This window comes from Rhinolophus ferrumequinum, chromosome 22 (genome assembly GCF_004115265.2).
Source record: "Rhinolophus ferrumequinum isolate MPI-CBG mRhiFer1 chromosome 22, mRhiFer1_v1.p, whole genome shotgun sequence".
Lineage (NCBI taxonomy): Eukaryota > Metazoa > Chordata > Mammalia > Chiroptera > Rhinolophidae > Rhinolophus > Rhinolophus ferrumequinum.
In genome coordinates, this window is record NC_046305.1 from 7,193,382 (window position 1) to 7,216,695 (window position 23,314).

A 23,314-nucleotide genomic window follows, 5' to 3' on the forward strand; every position below is an offset into this window, starting at 1 on the left:
AAAGGACTTTAGTAATCCTCGACTTCAATTTGCTCATTTTTGAGAGACTAGATGTCCGGCAAGAGCTACCACCAAATACACAACCAAAGGAACCAATCACTGACTACGTACTGTGTTACTATTAGAGAAGAAAATGAACATGTAGGTATTCTAAGCAGGACGGGCTTCCATTCTCTACCACATAACCCACTGTGCTAGTCAATGCCTAGTGACCCTTCTCCTGTGACCCCCTTCTACCTGGGAAGGACTAGAAGATGAGAAACTACATTTCGAAGACTTCCTTGCAGCTAGTGCTTGGATGCCACTGAAGCATTTCAAATGAGATAGACATCTGGTGTCGGAAGACAAAGGCAAGCAGAGGCCAAATTTCTGTGACTGTGTTGATCAGTTTACATCCGCCAAACTCCAGGTCCCATTCTTTGCATATGTCTCTGGGGGCAGCAGCAGTTTTACACTCTAGAGAAGGGTGTGACTTTACAAGGCCCGTGGCTTCGCCCTGGTTTCTGCTCTCCAGCCCTTGCATCCATGCAGACACCTAACTCCCTGTACTAGATCGCTTTCTTGGTGAAATACAGTGGTGTCCGCTTCCTGTACTAAGTCATGACTGATAGGCATAGCAGTCATTACATAAAGTATTAAAGATGGAAGAATCTTCTTTGTAGCATCAAATCTATAATCAGTTAGCAAGTCCCCAAAGTTCTACCTCCTAACCGTCTCTCATGTCCAGCCTCCATTCTCCCTTCCCCTGCACTGCTCTGATTTCGGTCCTCACTGGCCTAGACCATTGAAATCACCTCCTGATTTGAGTCCCTGTTCACTCTAGCTTCCACTGCAATCTGGTCATTTCTGATCTTGTCACTTCCTTCTTCAATATCCTTGAGTGGATTGCCATAACCTCGAGGGTGGCACTTCAATGTCCTTTAAAACCTTGGTTCTGCATGTTTAATTTATCTTCTGCTGTTCCCATCTGTGGAGGAGAGACTGTTCCATGATATGACCGCTGCCGGACCCTCAAGCTAAACCTGGGACCGAACAGAGATTGCTTCCTGTAAACCCCCTCAATTCCTCTCCCCTGCATCCCACTGCGTGCTGGTTCCTGGACAGGCCATTGTCCTGACCGGATCAAGTACCTAAGGCATTTCACCATACCTGGGATTACTCACATAGCCCACACCTATAGAATTCTTTGGCATCTGCCTGCAGCGCGGAGGATATCCACCTTATCCCGCAGCCGCCCAAGACACACCTCATGTGTAAGTTTCCTTAATAAAAAATTGCCAGACTAGAGTGGCATCTTTTTTTCAGGCTTTCCCGGCCCTCTGCTATGGAGGTAGATTTCTAGTCTAGGGACTTTTCCTGGGGTCTGCGTGCATAAACACTTTACATTCAGCAACACTGAATTAAGTGTAGCTCACTCTGTCATGTTCTCTTACTTCTCTGTGCATTTGCACATATTTTTCTTTGAGGCTTATGTCCCTTGCCTATTGTCTATCTGGCACGCATCTATTCTTCCTTTAAGACTCAGCTCTCTTGTCATGTCCTCCTGAAGCCTCCTTTGTTCTCCCTGAGTGTTGTCACCACACTGACTCACACTTGTTTTGTGACACTGGTCACCTCTCGCTCCTTCCGACGGTATGTTTGTAGACAGAAAGCACTGTGTCTGCTCATCGCTGAACCTCTAAGAGACAACCTCAACGAACGCATGACGTAACGAACGCGTGACATACAACGCGTGACATGCACACTCACATGAGTGGAGTGGGGGGAAGGAGGGTGGTGAGGAGGGGGAATGCAGAGAAGCAGGAGGGGCAGATACAGGCGCAGGAGGGAGCCGGAGACAAGTGACTTCACAATTCTGTCCTTTGAGTTCACTAGTTTTACAAACTCATCGTCTCCAAGAGTTAGCTCAGATCCTCGGATCGGGCCCTCTTAAGTTTCCAGAAAACTGAGCTTTTATTTTCTTAAACTGTTGGTACAAATAAACCTTTCCTTGTAGTCCAGGTGCATAACCTTTGTTTATATATTCTATAGTTCCAAAGCAGGAATAAATAGAAGAACCACTGTTCCTTTAATCTCCCAAGGGTTCATCTTACAGCTCCAGTGACCAGATTAGTCACTGTTTTATTTTTTGGAACCAGGGCCAGGGACCTCCTTCTTGCCCTTCCCCCATCCCTTTCTTCCTCTGCACCCTCATTCTTTTCCGCGTTCTCCTGTCCCTATGGGACCACTCTCAGTCCTTGTCTTCCAGGTTTTACTAGGGCTCTCCCCTCTATAATGTACGAAGAAAAAGGAATTTTTACTTTGACAATAATAACTCCTCCCACTTCCCCAATTTCTACATCAAAAGACATTGGTAAATGCCATTCTCGCCTACATTTAGAGAACTAACAGCTGGTTCTCTTGGAAAAGAAAAGTGGTTCATTAAGAGTAGGGCCCCTTTGAGCACGCCAAGTACCCTAAGTATATAGGGGTGATTTGGTCTCGTGGGTTGCACGCAGAAGGCTGGAGTTCTGGTTCTGACTCCTTTACTTGTTGCTTTCAGACCCTGAAGAAGCAATTTCTAATCTTCTTGGAGGGACAATTGCTTCACTTGTAATTGAGAGCGTGCATTGATGATTGTCAAGGTTTGTCCTGCTCTAGCATTCACTGACCCTGCTATTTTTGGCATCTTGAATAATCAGGAGAAGAAACCAGATTTAGAATCTTACTATATAGCACAATTGGTAATAATAATAATCATAAACTGCATAAATTAATGTGCGCCTGTTTTCTTCTGTTAAGGTGAGGACCCTGACATTTAAACCTCAGCTGGTTTGACTTATTCAAACTTATCTGGTTCCTGAATTAAGATAGCAGTTTAGAAAACATTTAGGGAAAATGACATTTAGGAAAAACTATAGATCTTATAGAATATTTAAATGTGGTTTTAGTAATTAAACTCTGACAGAATAGTAAGAAAAAAATGCCTCCTTTATTCAAAATCAAATGACTTTATAGAGGATTTATGGGTTTATATCCCAAAGACTTCGTAAGTATCTGCTCTTGTCAGAAAAAACAAATTTAGGGTTATCCCAAATGTAAAGTTGTTATATTGATTAAAGCTATAACAAATTAGAATGACTTTTAAAATGTACCTCTAGGTAAGAATACATACATATGTATACAAGTAACCTTTTGTAAGGCACCTACTATTAACAAAGACTCTCCGTAAGCAAACTTTAGTCAAGGTCTGGAGTCCTGTTTTTGACTCTGCCCGGCCTTTGGGCTCTGTCCTTGAACCTGCTAGTCCAGGTTTATCAACAATCCCGCTGGATCCAGTTCAGGGAAAATCCTCTTCCTTCCATATCTGACCCAACTCTACATCCCCAACCCTTGATATCTGATCAAATTCCTTCTTCACCCTGGTCTGCCTTCAACACAGCTCCTGCTGTCAAGCAGGCTTAGCCAGAACGCACTGGTCACCTGCGCGTGTCCTTTGAGTAATTTTCTATCCACCGACCCCCATCCTACTCCTTGGCGATAAGTCTCCCCTCGCCCTTGTAGTCAATCTCTCTCTGCTACCGCGAAACCCCACTGGGGGACCGTGTTTCCCTGAAAATAAGAGCGGGTCTTCTGTTAATTTTTGCCCCATGAGAGTTTCTTTTCAGGGGATGTCTTATTTTTTTCATGTACAACAATCTACCTTTATTCGATGACAGTCACATCATCTTCTTCTAGAACATCCTCAAAACTAAACGTGGCCGTCTGGCTGATGCTCTTAACTGGGGCTTATTTTCGGGGTAGGTCTCATTTCCAGGGAAACAGGGTCGTACCCCAGAATGATGTCGGCCTTATTGTCTTGAACAAGTGTCTGAGTAATTACCGTCTACCACTGTGTGCCAGGTCCATATGAGGCCTGTGCCTGTGATTTCTAGTTCTCACAATCATCCTGCGGGGTAAATACTCAGGTTTACAGCTCAGAAACCTCTGAGGCTCCCAGGGGCAGCCGAATTCAAACCCGGGAAGCTCTACAGGAGAGCTGCCAGCGTTTGGGAATTTGCGGGCGCCGGTGCGCGGGCTCTCACCGTCAGCTCTGGGAAGCGACTGACATTCAGCGCCCTGGAGGCCGGCGCGGCCCAAGCCCCGCAAGGCGCTGGGCAGCGCCGGCCGATGTGTTCTCCATCCTCCGCCCTCAGCCACCACAGCATCCCGGAGAGCGAGACTCCGAGCTTCGGTCCCTCAGGGTTCCCTCTCCCCAGGCTCAGTTCCAGCCTTTGGGGGAAGACAGGCGGCAGGGGTCCGATGTCGGTTACAGTCCAGACAGGTGATTGGAGAGCCCGGCGGGGCCCACAGGCTCCGGGACAGAAAGCCGGGTCGGGACACAGGAGTCTCCGTGACCCCAGCGTCCGCTCACAGCCCCGCCGCCCCACCCCGCACTCGCCGCGCCTCCCTGCGCACTCCCAGGGGCACAGCGCTCATCCCCAGGCCAGGTCACCGCTCCCAGGGGCCTGGCCGAGGGCGGGGCCAGGCCTGCCCTGGAGGCTATATATAGTGTGACAGGTCTGCCCAGGCCCAGGCCGGCAACTCCATTGCAGAATCCTAAGTGTCCAGGGACACTCTTCTAAAGAACCTCTCCAGACCTTCCTACAGGAGACCATGGGGAAGACAGTGGCCATCGTCGGAGCTGGGATCAGTGGCTTGGCTGCCATCCGGTGCTGTCTGGAAGAGGGGCTGGAGCCCACCTGCTTTGAAAGGGGCGATGATGTTGGAGGCCTGTGGAAATTTTCGGTGAGTGGCACATCACTGGGACACCAACAGAAGGGACAGGGGCTCTATAGCCAGTGCAATCTGATCATTTCTAATTCAGACTTAGAGGCAAGTCCTAAAATTTCCAGATCTGGAAAGTAAAATCTTCTCTCTCCCATCCCACTAATGTCCAACCCTTCAAAACAACCATTTGCGCACGCCATCAGGGCTTATCCTGAAAAGGACATCTCCAGCTTATTAAATAATGTCACCAGCCTGACAGATCTCCAGGCTCTAATGTCAGTAATTAGCCAAAATAGGGATTCTATGTCTATTGCTCTTAAATCCCTGGAACATGGGGGGAAAGAAAAAGAAAAACCTTGACTGGGGTCAGAAGTCCCAAGTTCTAATCTCGATTCTCAGGTTTTCTAAGTAGATAGATTTTAGGCAAGTCACTTTTTCCTTTCTGGACCTCAAATGCTCATTTGTCAAATGCAGAGATTGGAAGTGAAGTTACCTTTACTGTGCCTTCCAATTCTAAGGGGCTATGATTCTATAATGAACTCATGTCTATTGGGCAGACATTGTAAGTTATTATAAATGATGATGGTGTGCATTGTGTGTGGTTGTCATATACTCTGTGAGCTCCAAATCCAGAGGAAAAAACGATTGTCTCTGCCATTCAGGCTCATTGTTGTAGAACTAATATCATCAGGAAATATTCAATATAAACACAATTTTTAAATTTCAAAGCTGGGTTTGGGGAAACTTCTAGCCTTTCTGTCGTGAATTTTCCAACCATTATTATTGCTATAGATGATACATGTTTGGTCTGAAGACATTACATCCACATCATTCATCTTGCAACTATATTCTCTCCTGGGCTCGGTTATAGCCCAACCTACAACAGGTTGCTCTAACAGAGTATGTTGGTGCTAACTCAGAACACATCTGTATTTATCTCAAGAGCATTTCGCAAAACAATTGGGGGTGCCTATAAGCCTGAAAGCATTACATAAGACATAAGATCAGTAATTTTTACTTTTCCTTAGGGAATAATCAAGAGAGTGGTGGTGGTGGTGGTGGTTGTTTACGAATTCAATTTTATTTACATTTGCTCAGGGAGATGTGGCCATTTAGCCTAAACGATGAAATGGTTCTCTGTTATCTCATTAGCAGCAATTAAATGCTGCTTGAGCATCTATTTTGCCCAAGTTGTGTACTAGGTACTAGGCTAATATGTGACATAATCACGCTACATGCATGGGTTCTACTCCCTTTGGTGAAGCAAACCATCCTATAGGTCTACAGTCCTTTGATGGAAAGGGGGCAAAGCCCATTGGATGGCAAAACCTGTCCTGAAGTCATATGGTCAGATAACATGAGTGGAAGCCACAAGGCTACGTATAGCCTTCCTCTGGCCCACTCCGTGCTCCACTGCAAAAATTTTATTACATTTGCTTGTAAGGTGCTACCCAAAATCTCACTAGGAGTGCTATGGAAAAACATTTCCCCAGATCGACAAATTCCAAAATATACCTGGCCCTAAGAGTTTCCAATAAGAGATCACAGTACTTTATAACAAGATAGCCCTTGGTTGACAGTCAACTTAATGAACACGAGCCTTGTGAGTTAGAAAAGGGTGGACCACTGAATTCTTAGCAGGTCAGGAGAGACTTCCCGCAGGGATGGCACTCAGCTGAGAGTTGAAGGACGTCCTCAGACACGGAAAGTAGAGGAGCACCGTGTGACACAACTGCGGGGAGTGCCGTCCCCACTGTAATGTGTGGAGGGTGCCCTGTAGACAAGCAGTCACCGATAGTATGCCAGGACCATGTGAGAGAGGTTTCTAGGTTGGGGTGACCAGCAAGCAATGCATAAACAGCACGGAAAAGGCTATGAATGTGGACTCTCCAGGGGTCTGTAAGTTAACCAGTGCAGCCGGACCAAAAAGCCTATCTAATGAAGCAACAGGTAACATATCGATAAGGTACAAAGTCAGACTCTGGGTTATTCAAAAGAGGGGTTATCTCTTTCGGTAAGGTCACTGTATAGAAGTGGGATTATATCCTGTGAGGATGTAAACACATGCAAATAGTCAAAACTTCGGCCCCTCCACCCACCCACCCCTTCCTTCTCTTTGAAGAAAACTTGCTTGGTACAATGTGTGATCAGAGAGGGATTTCGGCAAATGTGTTATATAAGCTTCCATCTGGCAAGTCCTGTTAGGCAGAAGGTGTTCCGGGAGAGAAATCTGATAACTTTGAACCATTCACTGTGTGTTTCTCCTGTACAATGAAACCAAATTAGGTTTAAACACTAGTAGGCTGAATAGCATGTTTTGAGTTTCCTATACTTTACTAGGACCTCCTGACCTCTGAAGCTTTTAATCGGCTGTAATAAGAGGCTGCTCAACAAGTTGTGTACGATAGGTCAGGGTCCCGTGGACTGCGGAAGAGGGAAACAGATCGGTCTGCATGTCTGTTCTATTTATTCCCTCGACTTAGTCATTCATTTATTCACTCAACAAACACATATCTGCGTACACTACATATAGGGCCCTATGTCAGGTACGGCTGCAGATAAGAGGTACAGCAGGCAGCCAATGTTCTAAAAGCAGAGCAAAAGCGAGTGTTAGAATAACTATAATAATACAAGTGACCATGATTAGGACAGTGACGACGTTGGGAGCATGGGAGAGGTGGAGAGGACTCTCAGATGGTGAGAGGCTAGACAAGGAAAGGTATGAGAAAGGGGCCAACTTCTAAGCTGGACCTTCAGGGTAGACACAGACCAGCAGAAATGAGATTGATAAGCAGAGATGGAATACGAAAGAAGATCAAGGCAGATGACTAAAACGCACGCACAGCATTCTTGAACTAGCGTCTGTCCTTGCCCTCAAGTTGCTTATGTCCCAGCAGCGAAGAGGAGACATGGACGCAGTTATAAGCGTAGACGGATGGTGATAATGTACCCACAGTGGCTTGGATCTCTGGGTCTAGGGCTAGCTCTCCCAGCCAGAGGCAAACTCTGAGCTTAATTTCTTCCGTATTATCTCAAACCACCCCACACGTGGAAATAAGAAAAGTGCGAGCTCTCTGGAGCAATTGTCTGTTGCTATAGAATATATCTTTTGTTTGGAGAAAGAAAACAGATGTATTGTATAGTCCACAGATTTAGGGGAAAACCTTCAAAGTGCTTTTTAGGGTAAAAATGCCAGGAGCTCTAGGGCACAAATTCTTCTCTCCTCATGTTCTGATTGGCTGGGGCCCAGGGGCCAAAGGGCAGAGATTCATCAACAATGGAAATCATCCAAGAGCAGAATCGTACATCTTTTTTTAACAAGTCCCCAGCCCGTAGCTCAGCCCTCCCTCCCTTCAAACGGGCAGTTGCGAAGCCTCCTTCCCACCTCTCCTTCTCTCAACCATCAACAGAAGGCAGCAGCTGTGAGTGAACCCGGGGAGACTCAAACCTCAGAACCCACCAGACACCAGCCTTCACCCTCTTCCTGACCTTAGCAGAAATTTCCAAGTGAGGTTTTAAGAGTTAACATCTCCGAGCTCAGCTGTGAGGAGAAATACAGCAACTTATGAGTAGAGGAAGTTTTTATTTTCAACTTGAGGCGAAACCCTGAGGCCTCAGACAGACCCCAAGAGACACAATCTTCCCAGTTCTTTCCGGTACTTCATGTCTCCATCTTCCAGAGGTCAGCGAGGGATGGAGGGAGATAAATATTTTCAATCCAACTGCAACATGACATTCCATCCTTTTCCTTCATTTCATGAGAATTCCTTCAGGATGTGGGAAGCTCAGGCTGCCAGCGTTTAAACGCACTGACAAGGCAGTACATTGTATGAACTTTTGTCCTATCCTTGCAACAGAGAGGAAATGCTGATTTTCGATTAAGCCTCCAACGGCTTCTCCAAAGAAGCTACCTTTCAGTTGTGCGGTGGCTTTCAAATGAAGTCCCAAGACTGAACACAAGTTCTATAGCTTCTGGTTTCCGGTGTGTCTTTGGTGAGGAGTGAACACCTCTAACTCGTGCGTTAAGGCGTTCCTCAAGCACAGAATTCAGTACCAGAGAGTTGTAATGAGTAATGTGTGAAGTGTGTTCCCACGCCCAGCAGCAGTGTCCCCGGCACTTGTTGGAAAGGGACATTCTCAGGCCCCAACCCAGAATCAGAATTGCTGGGGGTGGGCCCAGGAATCTATGGACTAAGGAGCCCTTCAGGTGATTCTCACATCGCCAGAGTTGGGAAACCACTTCGAGAGACGGTTCCCTTGCTGCTGAAGAGCTCAGGGAATTCCATCCATATAGCCAATCAAATAGGCTAAAAGCAGCAGGCTCCTGTGGATCGTTTAGTTGTGTGGTCTTTTGTTTTATTTTTATTATTATTATTATTATTTAACATGAGTATGAGATCAGAACCAGGCCTGTGACTGGACAAAGAAAACTCTCTGGGGCTCAAAACACAGAGTTAATACTGGGGATGATTAGAGTGAGGGGACCGAGGTGGACGGCAGCCAGCTCTGTGCCAGGTATTTATCCTGTGCTCAAGGCATTTCTTTCCATATCTTAGAGACCTGTGAACTTTTTTCCCATGGGTCTTTGGGTTTTGTTTGTATTATTATTATTATTATTGTTATTATTATTATTATTATTTTACATATTAAAACGTTTTTAGTCAACCAAGAACTGAATATTCACTGAGCGGAACACCGTTCTTGGCTTCCTTTTTAAGCTGAGTTATTCTTCCTAGGACCGCGTGGAAGACGGCAGAGCCAGCATTTACCCGTCGGTATTCACCAACTCTTCTAAAGAGATGATGTGCTTTCCAGACCTCCCACACCCTGATGATCACCCCAACTTCATGCACAACACCAAGATCCATGAATACTTAAAAACATTTGCCCAAAAGAATGACCTTTTAAGATATATACGGTTTGAGGTAAGAGCCTTGGGACCTGTGCTGTTGAGGTCGGTATGTTTGTGGGTGGGAGGAGACGCAAAGACACAGCACCATGCTACAGAAATCAGAGCCAAACGGTGGGACACACAGCCATCAGAGGCGAGGATTATACAGGATTATACAGGATTCATGCATTGGGTTTGTTGGGCTTTGTTTTGGTCCCTAAACAAGTTCCCCGTGAGTCTCTGAGAGCTTTTAACATACCACAGGAAATGCTGGAGGCAGCCATTCCATCACAGTGCACGTTACACACTCGCACGCTCATATTTTAGGAACAATCCCAAGCTCTCTAGTCCAAATTTAGACTTTATGTCAATGAGTCTGGTTCAAGAAAACATGGCATTCGCTAGAGTCTTCCATTAGGAAGAGAGGAGCAATTTAAATGAATGATTAATATAGTACTTTCCCTCATCTTTCCCACACTTGGCTCCTTACACCAGGAGCCTTAGGAATTACGGCGTAGAGGCATTGTCTCTGTAAACAACGGGAATGCTTTACATTTGCTTAGAACTCTTAACCTGAATTCATCACTGTTAAACACAGAGCACATATGCTTAGAACACTAATCAGCCAAATTGTGAATTGTGATTATATATAATTTTATTATGTTAAAATAATAAATAAAATTACAGTATACACAATCCCAATTATAATTATTAATTATACTAATAATCATAATTTTTAAATTACAATAACTTAAATTAATTAGAGCAATTAAATATAGTTTTGATTGTATTTAATATAATTAAATTTTTACATATACTTGTGTAATAGTCATATTGTGGAAGTGGCTGATATTCCCAAAGGAGAATGTTTATCCAGAGCAAAGGAGAGACTAAGGATTGTACCCTAAGACATTCTTCTATTTATGGAATAGATGGAAGATGAGGAAGAAATCATGAATGTCTCTGGAAGGTGGCAGTGTGTAAAATGGCATGGTATCTTTCTCCAGACTACTCCGTGTTATATACCCCAAATTTACTAACTAGAGGTCAAAAGAGTAATATACCCCAGTAAGTCGTTTTCCTTTTGAGATCTGAAGATTCATTGTAACTCCAATTTTAATATCTTCCTATACATTTCTCAATGACCAGGAGACCTCATAACAATTACGTCCTCCCCAAAGACACTGCTTAATAAATAAACAAATAAAGAAGCAAACAAATATAGAATTGTAAGTAGAAGGAATTTCTTTCTGATTTTCTTTAAGTCCCTGGTTTGCACTATAAAGAAATGCCCCAGCTTCTTAGTCACCGGCCAATGGGAGGTTGTTGTGGAAAAGGACGGGAAGCAGGAACCGACTGTGTTTGATGCTGTGATGGTTTGTTCGGGACATCATGTATACCCCAATCTGCCAAAGAATTCTTTTCCTGGTAAGTTTGGAAAATCTATAATAAGCTGGGGATTCATATACAAACAGCAAGGCTGGGACAGATCTTTCCATAGATTACACATAATGCTTATTCTTAGGGTTCCAAAGATTTCAAAACGAATTTTTTTAAGTTTGATGATATGTGAAATGCAGTAATAATTGACCTCCTGAAACCCTATACTAAAAGAATCAAGGACCCATAAGTCAGAGATAAGATGAAGACACGGGTTCTTATCTTCGGCGCAGGAACCCGGAATTAACTGCACTGGGATGTCTGAGTGAAGGTACAATCACGAAAGTAGAGTCCAGCTGCCAAACCGTTTAAAGAAAGTCACATTTTGTTATGTAATTTATAATATAAACATATTTGTTATTTTTAGAGGGATCTGGGTTTTGTAACTTCATATATGTCCACATTTTGCAAATTAACTTTAGAAATCTCAGTGTGTGTGTGTGTGTGTGTGTGTGTGTGTGTGTGTAGTGGCACACTCCATTACTATATAAAAATGACAACATGAAATAAATACAATACACAAGCAACTTCCCTCCCTCCCTCCTTTCTCCTTTCCCTCAGTCCCTTCCCGTTCCCTCCCTCCCTCCTTTCCTCCCTTCCCTCTTCCCTTCCTTACAACAGGAACACAAGTCCACTCAAAAATCTCAGAGTTCCCATCTCAAGGCATGAATTTTATAGGCCAAACACATTTAAAAGAGTAGAGATTCAGGGACAACAGAAGATCAAAACCATTCACGGTAAGAGGCAGTCTATTTCCTGTAGGCTGACAATAAATAGCTAGGCTCAGCTCACCTGCGCTCAGCTCCTTATTCACTGGTTCTTTACCATGTGACCCCAGAGAAATCACTTAGTTGCCTCAATGTCCTTGTCTTTTAAAATGGACACAAGGCCAATACCTACTATTCAGAGATGTTATCAAGATTAAGGGCTAAAATATGTAAAGCCTTTAGCAGAGGGCCAGCCCACAGTAAGTATTCAATAAATATTAGCTATTATTATTATCATTATTATTATAAAAATAGAACTGCTCAGATCTTACCGGGGTTTTTGTTTTTTAAGGTACTAAAAGTAATTCTTTGGGGGTTTTGTGTCAAAAACCACCAAAAGGATTCTACTACAAACATTTCTACTGGGGAACTTTTTTTTTAATTAAGACTGATAATAGAAGTTTTAAAATTAAAAAGGTCAAAGAAAGTGAGTCTTCATCATTTCTTCTGAAAATCAACTCAAACCACTCCCCACGTTCCACTTAGGCCTAGACCAGTTTCAAGGTCACTGCCTTCACAGCCGGGAATATAAGGGACCAGAAGCCTTCAAGGGGAAGAGGGTCCTCGTGATTGGCCTGGGGAACTCAGCATCTGACATTGCTATTGAGCTCAGTCGCCTGGCTACACAGGTAAATGATCTAAAATGTTTCGGGATACAAACCGACAGTATGGCTGTACTACTAAATCAACAGCCTAAGTAAGCCCCGAGGATGATGTTTGTTGTGTCAGTCATGTCATAGCGCAAGGGATCCACCTGTTGCACCCACCTATTAAATCAAGGAAGACTTGAGACCTTCTCCTTGTGAAGCAAGGTAATGTGGTCCATGCTAGCGAGAAACTACATTCTGCTGGAACCGGAGGTAAGTGTGTGTGCGTGTGTGTGAGTGTGTGTGTGGGGGGTGTGTGCACGCAAGTGTGCATGTTTGTTTTAATTGAATGTTCTCATCACTTGCAAGCAAAGTGGTAGCTAGTCAGACTCGACCTTTATTTATTTAGCAGTATTTCTTATTGTGTACCAGGCAAAACTCACTGTGCCTCCCACTCCGAAGGCCTGGAAGACATAGAAGATTTAGTTTTTACTATTGTGTATCCAGTCAACAGCCAGGCCTTTCTATGTGTCAGAATTAGGTCAGACTGGAAATAGACACGGAAATAAATCAGAGTAGTGCCTGGCTTGAAGGAGCAGACAATGGGTAGTGAAGGGACGTCAGACAGGCTGACCATTGCGAAAGGAGATAATGAGGTTTCAGTGACCTTAGGTGTGGCGGTGGCAGCACCATGAAAAGAAAAGCTGACTTAGGCTGCATGGTGTCAGGAAACGCTTCCCAGAGGGCTCCAAGCTACACCATACGTGACCTGTAGAACCTGAACAAACAACATTTTTTTAAGGAAATAAGTTCTCAAATGCGTGTACATAAACGCGAAGGATTTTTTAAGAGTCCAATTCCCTTGGGTTATCACAAAAGTGGTACAATGGTCAGGCACTTAGGCTTGTCTCAGGGCTGAGGCAGCTGCCATGGTTTGGGGATACCCAGCAAGATGCTGAGGTGGGTGTGTAGGGAGAACTAGAAAAAGAGACCAGGGACAGAGAACAGAACTAAATCCTTGGCATCTCCTCAGCCGAGGGTTTCCAGGCGGGAATTCCCACCCGTTCTCAGGGACTTTATTCGCTTTCCCATTCCCGAATCCCAAGATATAAATAACTGTTTTCTGTTCTCCACAAATCGTTTCCACAAAGTGACGGCCGATACTACCAACCACCTGGGTTCAAGGAGCTGATTTTCCTGATTTCCCGACCGACTTTTCTCGCACTGTAAGAGTGCTGCTGCCTGGATATTGAGGGAAATGTACGGAGATGTCCACAGAGTTGCGTCGTATCTGCTTGCTTCTTACCGAGTGATACTGAAATCCATGTTTCCTTCCCCACCAGGTCATCATCAGCACCAGAACTGGTTCGTGGATTCTGAGCCGGGTTGCGGATAATGGCTACCCTTGGGACATGGTGTACATTACCCGCTTCGCATCCTTTCTCCGGAAGGTCCTTCCTTCTTTTGTCTCTGACTGGTTACATGTCAAGAAGATGAACACACGGCTTAAGCATGAGAACTACGGCCTGATGCCTTTCAATGGGTATGACACACACGTATTTATCATTCAAAAGAGCGGAACACTAGTTTACGTTGAATTCTTTCTCTCTGGGTCTTACTTTAGTTGGTTCACCGAGGCTGGTGGGATTAAACTGAAGGCTGCATAGGTGACACGGTATGCCCAGAGACCAGGTATGGGATAAAAATCTTACTGAAATTCGTCTCGTGGGGAAAGGCGTAAGGAAGAATACAACATGGGGTGGAGCAGACAGTTAGGTCACCCTGACATGCAGAATTCAGTTGTGGTAGCTACACGCTACAGCAGAGAATTTTGAGGGCTGGAACAAACTCATAAATTGTGTGTATGAAGGGGGGGCGGGTTGAGGAATATCTTTTCTAAGATTATGGGTGAATGGGGATTGAAATAATAATAGTAATACCTATTCCTGAGGACTGTTGTATTCAGTTAGACAAAAAAAAACTATAAGACTTTGTAAACTATAAAGCTTCTCAAAATATTGGTCCTTCGTCGTCTCAAATGTTCTCAGGAACAATTAACAAAGTGGTATTAATCAACACGTCTCAGCAGTAGGAAAACTCAAAACAAAAAGTCCCTCCACCACAGAACGGTGACAATTTTGCAGAATGGTCAGGAGGCAGGGGACATTTCAGGCACTAGGGAGTCACAGAACTGAGAAGCCAATCAAATTCACAAGATGCATGTATGTCCTTCTCTACGGAGACAGAGCCCAACACCTGAGAAAGGCATTCTCGTTAGAAGAATCCCTATAACAATCAACAGAAAAAAATATTTAAGTGGGTAAGACAAGAAAGAATTCACGAAGAAGTTTCACCCTTGGCCCATTCTAGGAAGAGTTTCATTGTGTTTAGAGAAACAGGTTAAGGAAAAATAAGAGGGAACTGGGAACTGGAATAGCAAATGTCAGGGTTAGGAGCTAAACCCTCACTCCCCAGCACTTTTCCTACCTTGTCTGACAGACTGCTAGATCCCTAAAGGAAAAAAAAAAAAAAAAAAAAAGTTGATTTCTTGCATTTAAAATTATGCTTAACGGAATAGCAGTCCCAAAGCTTGAGCTGGTTAAGAGTTTTTTGTCTTATGAGGGTAACTGCAGATTGTATTTTGGCTTTGTCCTTTAGGCAATTAAAACACTGTTTTGGAAATTCACTCCTAAGAACTAAACTCCCTCCCAGAAAGGCTCCCAAGTACCTAAGGTGTCACTGACATATTCTCACTGCTGTCTTGGAGAGCAGAGGTGGAGGAGGGGAGAGAAAAACAGGTTTCACCGCGACCTACTTTGTGTCACTTTATAAGGTAAAGGACGAGGCCGCAGGATTAAATGGAGGTAGAAGTAGAGAGACAAATTCCAAAATTTTTTAAGTTTCTCCGTGTTTGAGATAGTCGGAGGAAATGCCCAAATCCATGCAGGAAACTTAACTGAAAATGAAGAATGTCATCAAAACATCATTCCTAGAATTTTGGCAACTGAAGTACAGTATCAAAGGGGTTATACTTTCTTTTGTGACCTCAGCTGATGAAAGGAAGCCAAAGGTGGCAATAACTCATGCCACCCCAGCCAATCTGCTTTCCTCATGTAAGAGGAACCTTAGTTGCAATAATGGTTCTCTTATAAGAACGGATGCTTGCCGGTGCCAGGCACACTTTTAAGTGCTTGACAGATCATTGTTGAAGTAATTCTCACAACCCTTTGAGTTATTGTCTATTTTCGCCATTCCACACATAAGGAAACAAATGCAGAGAAGAAACAGCTACTAAGAGATGGAGCCAGGTTATAAATTTGGGTCATCGGGCTCCAGAGTCAGCACTCTTAACCAGTTTATTACGTCGTGGAATTAGTCTTATTCTAATCTATTTGGTGAGTCTCCAAAGAGCGTAAGTACCCCTAAGAGAATCTTCAACTTTCAAGGGGCCAAATGAGGGAGCTCAGACAGAAATACTTAAGGACTATTCCAGGCAATACAAAAGGAATCGCCCCCCCACCAAAAAAAGGGCTGTCCTCGTGCTGATGTGTAACCACTCAAATTTGGTTTCAGTGCCATGGGTGGTTGCAGGTATTTGGGGGAAATGAAATACTTTATGGCAAAGACCTTTGTCTCTTGTTTCTACACAGCACCCTGGGGAAAGAGCCTCTGTTCAATGATGAGCTCCCATCGTGCATCCTGTGTGGCACCTTGTCCATCAAGCCCAGTGTGAAGAAGTTCACGGAGACCTCCGCCATGTTTGAGGATGGGACCGTGTTTGAGGACATTGACTTCGTCATCTTCGCCACTGGCTATGATTTCGCCTACCCGTTCCTCGATGAGTCCATCATCAAGGGCAGAAACAATGAGGTCACCTTGTTTAAAGGCATCTTCCCCCCGCTCATGGAGAAGCCAACCTTCGCTTTGATTGGCTTTGTCCAGTCCCTGGGGTCTGCCATCATCACAGCTGACATGCAAGCCCGCTGGGTTGCTAAAGTGTTTGCAAGTAGGTGGGCCATTTCCATCTCTCATTCATGTAGTCAGTTACCATTTATTGAGCTCCTGCTGTATACCAAGCACTATGCTAGGTGCTGGAGATATAAAGAGAACATGACAGACATGCTCTTCAGCCTCAAAGTGCTTAAAATAGGGTGAGGGGAGTGCCACCAGAAGGACAATTCTAGAGTGTTCTGGTGAAAGGAGTTAGGCAGGGAGTCATTCCGTGACGAGGGAACAGCATGAGGAAAGGCCTAAAGGTGAGAAGCAGCATGGAGTGTATGAGGATCCAGAAACATTTTGGTGTGACAGAATATAAAGCCGAGACAGGCAGTGGCAAGAAATGGAGGATGGAACCTGAGCATGGAGGGCCTTATGAGCTGCGCTAAAGAGCTGAGACTTCTAGTTGTGGAATTGTAAGGATTTTACAAGGCTTTATGCTAGAGAAGGAGGGCAGTGGGTCACTGGAATGTCAAAGCACATCTCAAAGGTTGGAAAGGCCTTGTCGGGGGCATGCTGGAAAGCTTGCTGGTGTCAACCTGTGTCAGAATAACGATGCCAGGTCACCCCTACTCTACTGACAATCTTCTTCCCATCCCTCCACTCTCAGCTCCATGGTCTCCAGGGGCTATAAGTACGTTTATGTGAAAGAATCAAGCATATGAGGATTACAGGGAGAAAGGCCAGGTCTCAAATATATTGATTTAACGGACTCCAATTCTACTGGGCATCACTATGACTGAAAGTGTCCTTTCAGTCAAACGTTTGAGAATCTTGGCCAGTAGAGGTGTACCTTATACAACAGGTAATGGAGAAAATGTCACAATCACAGAGTACATGTGTAGGTTTTCTAAAAATGGTATGGATAAATAAGCTTCTATGTCAAATGTACCATGAAGGACCATTATTTTTAAAAGCCCTGCCATGAAGTCTTTTGGGAGGCTGCTCCCCTATAAAATACTCCTGTTGTCTCTTTCTCTTGAAAGGCACAACAGTGCCTACTGCCTGAGGTATTATGGGGAGACAAGATACAGTTCATAAATCCCCCAAGTTTACATGACACAAAGGGTATCATTTATTCATTTAGCAAATATTTACTGGGCACCAATGATGTGCCAGGCTCTGTCTTGGCACTTAGGACACAATGTCAAACAAAACGATCAGAATTCTAGAGGGGGCACAGCAAACATCTCACCACCAAGTACCAACGGACTGAGGTAACAGTGAGTGGGAGGTATTCACTCACTGCAAACGCCATAACAACTGCTTGCCATTGTTACAAAGGCCAATGAGCTCCCGTGGGCCAGCAGAAGAAGCCTCCACGGAGGGAGTGAAATTTACAAGAAACTAAACAATTTTGGCTGCCCCTTCTTGTTTAAAAATTTATTTTTCAATTCCAGGTAACATCGAATCTTATATTAGTTTCAGGTGTACAACATAGTGATTAGACATTTATATACCGTACAAAGTAATCACCCTGATAAGTCTAGCACCCACAGTCTCCTTGGTTGTAAGCTGATACTGGAAAACCCATGCTTCCTTCCATTGTCCCATTTGAATTGCCACGTACCTTAGAGTGAACTATTTGACCGGGTTATTTCTTGAGAGAATCCTTAATAAGAGGAGGCAAACATGAAATACGAAGAAATTGTTAAGCTATCGTGTCTGTGATGTGTACCTGAACTCTACTGAGAATCTGGCTCTCCATAAGGTCACAGGAATATGAGATTGGGTGATTTGAAATTGCAAACTCTTCTGCTGTCACCATCTCCTTGCTTTGCCATTCCCAGAATTAGTTCATTGGCTTCTCATGTCTTTGTTTATGAGAATTGTTATTCTACTAAAGACACCGAAGATAGCTCCTCTTGATACAAAATCTTTTAGGGATAGAGTTCATAAATACTGAAAGAAATCCATCAGGTGTCATTATACATTTCTGGTTGATCTTTTTCAATATTTTCTCTCTTCATTTCTTTTCTAGACTCATGTTCCCTGCCAACTACAAAGGAAATGATGGACGATATTGATGAGAACATGGAGAAAAACCTCAAATGGTAAGAAATGCACTTGCTAATGAAACGAATGGAACACTAACTATAATCAAACAATATTAGATGGGAAAATACTAGTCACTACATTTCTCCTGTATAACACTAGAACACAGGTTCTCAAACAGAGGGTGATTTTGGCCCTCCAGGAGACATTTGACAAAGTCTGAAGACATTTCTGGTTATCACAAGTGAAGAAGACAGGCTACTGGCATCTAATGGGTAGAAAGCGGGGATGCTGCTAAACATCCTACAGTTCAGAGGACTGTCCACCTAAACAAAGAAGTATCCAGTTCAAAATCCCAGGAGTGCTGAGGTTGAGAAATGACTGTAACACTTTCTCCAAGAGCTCTTTCTCATCAGCCATATGTCTGTCCTAACCACAGCAATCAGACAAGAAAAAGAAATAACAGGTATCCAGACTGGAAAAGAAGAAGTAAAATTGTCATGATTTGCAAATAATGTAATATTTTCTATAGAAAATTCTAAAGATTTCACCAAAATAACTATTCAAATAAATGAAGTCAGTAAAGTTGCAAGATACAAAATTAATTCAGAAGCCTGTTACATTTCTATATGCAACTAACAACCTATCAGAAAGAGAAATTAGGAAAACAGTCCCACGTACAATTTTACCAAAAAGTATAAATTATCTAGGAATAAATTTATCAAAAGAAGTGAAAGACCTGTACTTGGAAAGCTATAAAACACTGATGATAGAAATTGAAGAAGACACAAATAAATAGAATGATATACAATGCTCATTAATTGGAATGATATAAAATGCTCATGGATTGGAAGAATTATTATCATTAAAATGTCCGTACTACCTAAAACAATCTACAGATTCAATACAATTCCTATCATAATACCAATGGCATTTTTTTACAAAACTAGAACAAATAATCCTGAAATTTATATGGAACCACAAAAAACCCTGCATAGCCAAAGAAATCTTGAGAAAGATGAACAAAGTTGGAGGCATCACGCTCCCTGATTTCAAACGATACTACAAAGTTATAGTAATCAAATCAGCATGGTGGTGACACTAAAACAGACATATAGATCAATAGAACAGAACACAGAGCCCAGAAATAGACCCCCACTAATACGGTCTAATTGATCTACAAGAAAGGAGACAAGAATACACAGTGGGAAAAGAAGAATTTCTTCAATAAATGATGTTGGGGAAACTAGATGAATACATGCAAAAAAATGAAACTAAATCACTTTCTTACACTATATACAAGAAAAAACTCAAAATGAATTAAAGACCTATAGGTAAGACCTAAAACCATAAAACCCCTATAAGAACACATAGGCAGTAAACAGTTTGACATCGGTCTTTGCAATATTGTTTTGAATATTCTCCTTGGGCAAAGGCAACAAAAGGAAAAATAAACAAATGGGACTACATCAAAGTAAAAAGCTTTTGCAACAAACAAAGCTCATAGATACAGACAACAGCATGTTGGTTACCAGAGGAGAAGGGGGTTGGGAGGACAAAAAGGGTAAATGAGGCCAAATATAACATGATGGAAAGAAACTAGCCTTTGGGTAGTGAGCACACAATAGAGTATAGAGATGTTAAATTATAAAGTTGTACACCTGAAATTTATATAATGTTAACCAATGTTACCACAGTCAATTTAATTTAAAAACAAAAGCTTTTGATGGGAGCAAACCATCAATAAGATGAAAAGGTGACTTACTGAATAGAAGATATTTGCAAATGATATCCAAAAGATCTAAAGAACTCATATAATTCAATATCAAAAAAACAAACAATCTGATTAAAAAATGGGCAGAGGACCTGAACAGACATGTTTCCAAAAACATAGATGGCCACAGACACATGAAAGATGCTCAACATCACTAATCATGAGGGAAATGCAAATTAAAATCACAATGAAATATCACCTTACACCTGTCAAAATGGCTATTATCAAAAAAACAACAAATAATAAGTGTTGGCAAGGAAATGGAGAAAAGGGAATCCTTGTGCCATGTTGATGGGAGCGCAAATTAGTGCAGCTACTATGGAAAACAGTATGGAGGCTCCTCAAAAAATTAAGAATAGAGCTACCAAACGACCCAGCAATTCCACTTTTAGGTATTTATCTGAAGAAAATGAAAATTATTTTAAAAGATATCTGCACCCCTATGTTGATTGCAGCACTCTTTACAGTAGCCAAGATATGGAATCAACCTAAGTGTCCATCAAAAGATGAATGGATAAAGATATGGTCCATATATACCATGGAATATTACTCAGGCATAAAAAAATAAAATCTTACCGTTTGCAACAACATGGATGGACCTCGAGAGTATTATGTGAATTTGTATGTCAACTATAGTTAAAAGTGAATTTTAAAAAAAGAATAATCATGTATTAAAGAAAAAAACTAAGTTAATGAGTCACCCGGAGACCCTAGGGTCAGTTTACTTCAGGCCATTTGACCAGAGGCAAAAGCCCAAAGTGACGTCAAACTTGGATAGAGATTAGGAAGGAGAGAAAAATGAAAGGTCATTTACAGTCAAAGAACAAATCAATGTTGTGGAAAAAGAGAGGAGAGGGGGTGTTACAGAAGGTGCAGACGAAAAGGCTACTTTTCTGAGACAGAAAATAAGAAATTGGTGCTTCTGTTTACAAGTCATTTCAATATGTTCTTTTCTTTCCTCAGGTTTGGCCAGAGCCAGTCTTTGCAGACAGATTACATCACATACATGGACGAGCTGAGCTCCTTCATAGGGGCCAAGCCTAACATACCATGGCTCTTCCTGACTGATCCCCAGCTGGCCCTGGAGGTGTACTTTGGTCCTTGTACCCCATATCAGTTTCGACTTATGGGACCAGGGAAGTGGGATGGAGCCAGAAATGCCATCCTGACCCAGTGGGACCGAGTACTGAAACCAACCAGAACAAGAGTTGTCCGTGAAATTCACAGACCCCGACATCTTTACAATTTGCTTAAAATGTTTTTATTCCCGCTGCTTCTCCTGACTGTTTTGCTTATATTTTATTAGTGAGAAAGTTCTTTGGGTCTCAGAGTTCAGCCTAGAACTCTAATTGCAGACATGCCTACACACATACATATATGCCTACACACATACATATATAAAACCTCACCGCTGCTTTTTCCCTTCCTGCAGATGTACAAATGAATTCTGGCCCATGTGACTCAAAGTCTAAATAAAATGAAAAGTATTCAGCCTCTCTTTTCTTTCTTTTTTTTTTAAGTAAAGTTTATTAGAGTGACAATTGTTAGTAAAATTACATAGGTTTCAGGTGTACAGTTCTGTAATACATCATCTATATATCCCATTGTGTGTTCACCACCCAGAATCAGTTCTCCTTCCATCACCATATATTTGATCCCCTTTACCCTCATCTGCCACTCCCTCCCCCTTTCCCTCTGGTAACCACTAAACTATTGTCTGTGTCTATGAGTTTTTATTTCTTCATTTGTTTGTCTTATTCCTTTGTTGTTTTCAGTTTTATATCCCACACACCAGTGACATTATATGGTCCTTGACCTTTTCTGTCTGACTTATTTTGCTCAGCATAATAATCTCAAGATCTATCCATGGCCAATAGACATACGAAAAATGCTCAACATCACTAGTCATCAGAGAAATGTAAATCAAAACCACAATGAGATATCACCTCACCCCAGTTAGAGAAGCTATCATCAAAAATACAAATAATAACAAGTGTTGGAGAGGCTGTGGAGAAAAAGGGACCCTCATACACTGATGGTGGGAATGCAGACTGGTGCAGCCGCTATGGAAGGCAGTGTGGAGGTTCCTCAAAAAATTAAGAATAGAATTACCATATGACCCAGCAATCCCTCTCCTGGGTATCTACCCAAAAAATCTGAAAACATTTATCCATAAAGATATATGGGTTCCGATGTTCATTGCAGCTTTATTTATGGTGGCCAAGACAAGAAAACAACCAAAGTGTCCTTCAATAGATGATGGGATAAAGAAGGTGTGGTATATATACACAACGGAATACTATTCTGCCATAAGAAAAGATGACACAGCCTCTCCTTTCTGATGAGAATCTATACTCTAAAATGCTTTTCACATGCTGAATTGGCAAGGTTGGAGATGCTTAAAATAAAGGAGAAGATGGGAGAATGAATGGGAGTGAGCACAGATCTGTAGGGTGAACAAAGTTTAATAAACTTTTTAAAGGGTGTTTTGTCATGACAAGAATTGACATCACGACCATATTGAGTCTTCCAACCTATGACACAGTATATCTTTCCATTTATTTAGATCTTTAATTTCTCTCAGGGTTTTGTAGTTTTTAATGTATAGGTCTTACCCATCTTATGTCAGATTCATCCTAAATATTTCATATTTTTGGATGTTATTATAAATAATAGTTTCATTTTTTCCATTTATATGGTTTATTGCTGACATATAGAAATGCAGTAATTTGTTCTATTAACTTTTTTATGTAGATTCCATGATACTTTCTATGTAAATAATCATGTCTGAAAATAAATTTTACTTCTCTCATTCCAATTTGGATGCCTTTTCTTTCTTTTTCTTGCCTGATTGCACTTGCTAGAAACTCCAGTATAATGTGGAATGTGGAATAGAAGGGGTGCTATCAGACATCCTTGCCTTGTTCCTGATCTTAGGAATAAAGCATTCAGTCTTCTACCACTAAGTACATTAGCTGTAGATTTTTCATAAATGACCTTTAAGTTGAAGAAGTTTCTTTTTTTGTAGTTTGCTGACAATTTTATCAGGAATGGGTATTGGCGTTTGTCAAATGCTTTTTTTCTGCATCTGTTGAGATGATTATATGATTTTTAA

General features: G+C 42.3%; 1 protein-coding gene across 1 annotated transcript; it reads left to right on the forward strand.

The window, feature by feature from the left end:
- Positions 1 to 4,566: 4,566 nt before the first annotated feature.
- On the forward strand, positions 4,567 to 21,572 carry FMO3 (flavin containing dimethylaniline monoxygenase 3). Its single transcript, XM_033094172.1, has 8 exons — positions 4,567 to 4,767; positions 9,486 to 9,674; positions 10,906 to 11,068; positions 12,334 to 12,476; positions 13,778 to 13,977; positions 16,085 to 16,440; positions 18,412 to 18,484; positions 21,163 to 21,572. Exons 1-8 carry the CDS (start codon positions 4,636 to 4,638, stop codon positions 21,503 to 21,505), a joined length of 1,599 nt encoding a protein of 532 aa, XP_032950063.1. The 5' UTR covers positions 4,567 to 4,635; the 3' UTR covers positions 21,506 to 21,572.
- Positions 21,573 to 23,314: the final 1,742 nt, after the last annotated feature.

Coding starts and splice junctions, on each gene's coding strand:
- FMO3 (XM_033094172.1), top strand. CDS start 4,636: ATGGGGAAGACAGTGGCCATCGTCGGAGCTGGGATCAGTGGCTTGGCT. Junction 4,768..9,485: donor GAGGCCTGTGGAAATTTTCG/GTGAGTGGCACA, acceptor TATTCTTCCTAG/GACCGCGTGGAAGACGGCAG. Junction 9,675..10,905: donor TAAGATATATACGGTTTGAG/GTAAGAGCCTTG, acceptor ATTTTCTTTAAG/TCCCTGGTTTGCACTATAAA.